This window comes from Buceros rhinoceros, unplaced genomic scaffold (assembly GCF_000710305.1).
Source record: "Buceros rhinoceros silvestris isolate BGI_N320 unplaced genomic scaffold, ASM71030v1 scaffold21800, whole genome shotgun sequence".
Lineage (NCBI taxonomy): Eukaryota > Metazoa > Chordata > Aves > Bucerotiformes > Bucerotidae > Buceros > Buceros rhinoceros.
In genome coordinates, this window is record NW_010391589.1 from 1 (window position 1) to 5,409 (window position 5,409).

Sequence of the window (5,409 nt, forward strand, 5' to 3'; positions counted from 1 at the left end):
CTCACGTGGCAGCCCCTTATTGCCGGCCCCGCCGCGGGGTGACAACCCTCTGCCGGTGTGGGGATGGTGGAGGTGCCGCTGGGCTCGTGAGTCTGAGTCAGCCACAGTTTGGAAAACAAGTCGAGAGTTAAGGAACGGGCGTTGGGTCCGGGCGGGAGAGCGGGTAATTCCTGGCAAACACGTCCCACCCTACAGGGTTGGTTTCTTTCCGGCTCCACCGGGGATGGTCAGTGTTTTGCCTGCCGGCATTGCTGGTCCGTGGCAATAAGACCATTCAGATGTTTGAATCCCCTCACTGGGAGGAAGTTTAAAGGTTGGAACAAGGTCTGGTTAAACATCCCAGCTGCCCCCGAGCAGAGCAGGCAGAGCAGCCCGCTCCTTGCCGCAGCTCGCAAACCTGTCCCACTTGCTCTGTGTCAGGCCTGGTGGCTACTGGGGTTTCACCAGCGCGGTACAGAACTCGCCCAGCTTGATTCGCAGCAGCAGGGTCCTGCCAGGGGCTCGCACGGGGCATCTGTCAGCTCCGGAGTGTCCCCTGGGACAGCAGAGATGAGCTGCATCTCGTTCTGCTGCTTCCCGGGGTTGTAATTTGCCTTCTTGGGGCGCTGCTGTGTGCGGGCAGGCTGTGCCTCGGGAGCAGCAGACGCTTCTGACGCTCCACTGCTAATGTGGAAACGTTTGGTTTGTGAAAGATGAAACAAAAGCTTCTGCAGAACGAAGAAAATCTTCAGAGGCTGCATCTGCCGAGGACAAAAATAAACACGACGATCAAAGTAAAGAGCATGAGGCTGCTCCAGACTCGCCCTCCAAGCAGCTCCCTGACCAGATCTCCTTCTTCAGCGGGAACCCCTCGGTTGAGATCGTTCACGGCATCATGCACCTGTACAAAACAAAGTAAGACGCTCAACTCCTGGTAGCTCTGGGGGGATCAGTGCTCCTGAGAATGCCACCACCCAGAAGGGCCAGTCTGTCACCCCAGGGCTGTGGCTCCTGAGTGGGGATAAACAGGAAGGGTGACTCACACCCGGGGAGGGCAGTTGGGTCCTTTTATTAGCGGTGGAGCTCGAGGCTGGCCCCAGGTCCCCAGCCGTGGGTGAGATGGCTTGTGTGGGGGGTGTTCCTGAAAAACGAGAGGGCAGGTGGGTCCTTTTATTAGCGGTGGAGCTCGAGGCTGGCCCCAGGTCCCCAGCCGTGGGTGAGATGGCTTGTGTGGGGGGTGTTCCTGAAAAACGACACTTGAAAGCAGCTTCTCAGGGGATCCCACAGTTCAGCGGTGATCTCTGGAGTCTGGCAGCAGGCCTGTGACCCCCTGAGTCGCTGTCTGAAGCGGGAGGTTTCATCCCATGTTTCAGGAATTACAGTTCCACGTCATTTCCCCATGATTCCTTGAGAACTTCCAGTGTGGGTCTCTCTGACAGCCATCAGGAGACACAAAACGGGCGTTTGAGCTCCTGGCAAACACTGCTCATGTGTTCAGGAACAGTTCTGAGCGCTGGGGCTTGCCATCCTCAAATGCTCTCCTAGAAAAACAGAGCTCCAGCTGTTCCTGACAGACCCGTCGTTCCCTGGCGCTGCCCGTTTCAATCCTTTGCCAACAAGCAGTAGTTTCACGCGGGTGCACTGGACGCCTCCATAACCCCTCGATCCTCTTTCTTAACTCTTCCAACGGTCTGAACGAGGGTTAAGGTTGACACCAGAGCTGTTGTGACTGCGGCTGCGGGAGGGTGATTTGCCCAGCTGTGCCTGTGTCCCCTCTGGAGTGAGGTGTCGCCGTGTCCCTCTTGCCTCCCCAGCAAGATGACCTCTCTGAAGGAAGACGTGCGGCGCAGCGCCATGCTCTGCATCCTCACCGTCCCTGCCACCATGACCAGCCACGACCTGATGAAGTTTGTGGCCTCCTTCTACGAAGTAATCGAGCACATGAAAATCATCCGCGATTCCACTCCAAACCAGTACATGGTGCTGATAAAGTTCAGCTCGCAGGTAAGAGCCAATGTCCCTTCGCTGTGGGAGGGCGGCGCTGTCACACGCAGCTGCTGGCCGGGACTGGCCTGGCTTCCCCGGCCAGCTCTGAGCCACGACTGCCCTTTGCCCTCGGAGAAGCAGCCCTGCCTTCACGCCCAGAGCCCTCCCGGGGCTGCTGACTGAGGTTGGTCCCACACCTTGACATGGAGGCAAGTGTCTGTTGTGTTCAAGTTATTTCTTGTTGGATGCTTTAAAAAAGTAGTAAAGATAGGCAGTTCTGTGCTGTCTCAGAGCGTAATCAAACTGAACGGAAAGGACCCAGCCTGTGGGGCTTCTCTGAGGTTTGGGAAAGACTCATTCTGCTTTCCGAGGAGCTGGGTGGTCTCCGAGCACTGCCAGTGCAACGTGAAAAGGACGGTCGCCCCCAGAACCACGAGCCCAGGGGATGAGCTGATAGCGGATAACACAGTGTGCTGCTTAGTCTTGACCTCTGCAGCTTGCAGCGTTCCCCCTGCCAGCTCCTGCAGAGCCCCTCACGCTCACAGCGCCTCTTCTCCCAGCTGCAAATGACCCATTTTGGGTTGGGGCAAGGTTTCCCCCGCCGCAAATGCATCTCCCCTGGCGCGGAGGCAGAGTTTGTGTGCGGCCTGTGCAGTTCTTTGTAGCTGCACAGACACGTTCTGCGTCTGGCCGTATCGAGTGGCCTGGTCAGATCCCTCGTGCTGAACAGCCTGACAAATCCCCACCCTGGAGCTGGTGGTTCTCAGGGAATTCCCTGTTCCCCAGGGACCCCTCACGGCTAGCTCAGCAGGTAGCAGAAGCGAATCTCAAGGGCCTTTACGCTTCTGGTTGGAGCGAGCAGGAGTATGGGAACGTGGCACCCAGCTAACTCGCCTCGGTCTGGGGCGATGGAGAGAAAGGGTTTGGGGACGTCTCGGGTTGGAAGTGGACGGTGCGTTCGACAGGGGCTGGTTCAGTGCTGCCTGTTCGCAGGAGGCTCTGGGGTCTGGTCCAGAGCCCGCCTGAGCTGTGACCAGTGAAACAGTGAAATGGGTGTTCCTGTCTCGGACACACGTGTCTTGCGTTGTGCCCCTCTTACAGTTCTGCAGAGCCCAGGTTTGCTTTGCCAATGTGCTGACTTTGCCGACGAGGGGCAGAGCGGCTGGTGCAGGGGAATCCGTCGCTCCCGCACGGGTGTCAGAGTAGCTGCCGCCGCCGGGAGCTTCGCTGCCGGTGGTGACGCCGAACCCCCGTCCCAAGGTGCAGTCAGTGCTCACTGGCTGGAGCTGAAACACGGTGTCACGGGGCTTGGCGAGGGGAGAGGAGAGAGCACAGCAGGTTTCTCCTCCTCTTCCTCGGCGGAATCAGCTGCGAGTTCTCTCTCTTGAACTGGCTTCCCTTGTTTCATGCACAGGCTGATGCCGACAGCTTCTACATGGCCTGCAACGGCCGGCAGTTCAACTCCATCGAGGAGGACGTCTGCCAGCTGGTGTACGTGGAGAGGGCCGAAGTCTTCAAATCGGAAGATGTGAGTTGGTTCAGTTTTGTTTTCCCTGCACTTCGGAGAATTTCAACAGGATGACTTGGACAGGGCTGCAAGAGCTCCTCAGCTGCGCCAGCCTGAGCCCCGTTTCCCGTCCCAGTGCCACCTGCGGGAGTTTGGTGACTTTGGGCCTCGCCACTGTAGCGTCTCTGACCGTGGGTGGTAGATCCAGTGAATCCGGAGAACAGGATGGGGCCGGTTGCAGGCGCAGCAGCCGCGCTGAGCCTGGGCTGTGACGGGGACCCTGGCTGTGGTGCACTGAGCGGTGTGGGTCGCTTTCTTTTTCACAAATACATTTCTGACCGCGGTGCAGACGCACAGGATTACTCTGTGCCTGTGCCAGCTCTGCTGGCAGAAGGTGTGACTTTTTCTTAGCTGGCGGTGCTGGGAAGGCGCTGAGCAGTTTGTCTCTGCTTGTTCTTTGAAGGGGGCCAGCCTGCCCGTGATGGATCTGACAGAGCTCCCGAAGTGCACGGTGTGCCTGGAGAGGATGGATGAGTCCGTGAATGGGATCCTGACCACGCTCTGTAACCACAGCTTTCACAGCCAGTGTCTGCAGCGCTGGGAGGACACCACGTACGAGGCTTTTCTCTATTTCCACACATAAACCCCTGTTGGAGTGTGGTGGTTACGTGTTGCTGGGCCTAGTTCTGCTTCTCAGAGTGGGGACAGGAATTACAGCAAGTTCTAATGCTCATTTTTTTTTCCCCCAGAGAGAAATCTCCTTGCCAAGAGTAATTGAACACTATTTCCCTGCTACGGTGGGAGGGGAGGTGTAGAGTAATGGTGATTATTTTAAAGTATTGTAGGATAAAAATACTGTGTCATTGGTTTCCTTGGCCCAGCTGAAGCTGCGCTGCGGGCAGATCTGCGTGTCTGTCTGGAGCTTAGGAGCCCTTTGGGGAGCTCTGCGCTCCTGCTGACTGAGGTAGATGCTGGGAGAGGATGAAGGAAGGCTGGAAAGTGAGGCAGAAAGGAGGCGGGGAAGGAAGGGCCGGTGACAAGGTCCCTCAGTACATCAGGAAGGGGAGGCAGCTACTCTAAACGGGCTGAAAATTGTGGCCCTCTGTATGTCATTTATAAGCTGAAGTAACAGAACCTCGGTAAGATGAATCCGAGTTGTGGCTATTCAAGTTTATGGGCTGCTTTGCTCCATAAATCAAAACCAGTTTAGATTTGAAGCAGTGGAGCTTAGCCAGTGTAGGGGCAAGATCCAGAATAGCACTTTGATATCTAATATACAATTTAAGCAAAACTTATGCTCCCAGTCTAGAGGAACGATAAAAGAAAATCCCTGTTCTCTGTTCTTCGGTGCCACGGAGGCTGTTAGAGTCTGAACGTGCACCGAAAGCTGACTGCAAGCCAGTTGTTTCCCCTTGAATATTTCTGTAGCTTATCTAGCAGCTAATGGAAAATACATAAACACGGGGATTACCCAGCCTCAGTTACCCACTCCCCAGCTGAGCTTCTGGTGCTTCGGGCCTGGACAGAGGCTCCTCCTGGGAACTGGGGCGTTCTGGATTTGTGGCAGCACCGTGGCTTCAGAAGTGATGCTTGTAGGTGCAGCCACGGGATGGTCTTCCCAAAAGGGCTAAGACTGAACCCACTGGGTTGGGGTGAAGCTGAAGTATCTCCTCAGGGTTGGGTTAAGTCCTCAGGGATGTCTGTGAAGCGTTGATGCCTTTGGCTGTCCTCCGCAGGTCACAGCATCCTTCCCCAGCAGCGTGTAGCTGCTGCAGCAAACCCTGCAGGTAACGGTGAGCTGACGCTGGCAGCAGTCTGGAGGAGCGATGTTTACAGATGTGTGACACATCTGTACAAGTGGTTCTTGCCACGTTTATGGCTGAGGTGGGAAAGTGTTTCTTGAGCTCAGTCGTGGCTCTTTTGCTTGCTGGCAGAGG

At 56.3% G+C, this 5,409-nt stretch overlaps 1 protein-coding gene across 1 annotated transcript in view; it reads left to right on the top strand.

Moving 5' to 3' along the window:
* Nucleotides 1-692: 692 nt before the first annotated feature.
* The window catches only part of BRAP (BRCA1 associated protein), a gene marked incomplete at its 5' end in the record, with an annotated part of 12,123 nt that continues 7,406 nt past the window's right edge, over nucleotides 693-5,409 (top strand). Inside the window, 4 exons of the mRNA XM_010142452.1 lie at nucleotides 693-894; nucleotides 1,794-1,983; nucleotides 3,380-3,493; nucleotides 3,936-4,084. Of these exons, the coding sequence (XP_010140754.1) occupies nucleotides 693-894; nucleotides 1,794-1,983; nucleotides 3,380-3,493; nucleotides 3,936-4,084 (655 nt within the window). The remainder of the gene's footprint in view (nucleotides 895-1,793; nucleotides 1,984-3,379; nucleotides 3,494-3,935; nucleotides 4,085-5,409) is intronic.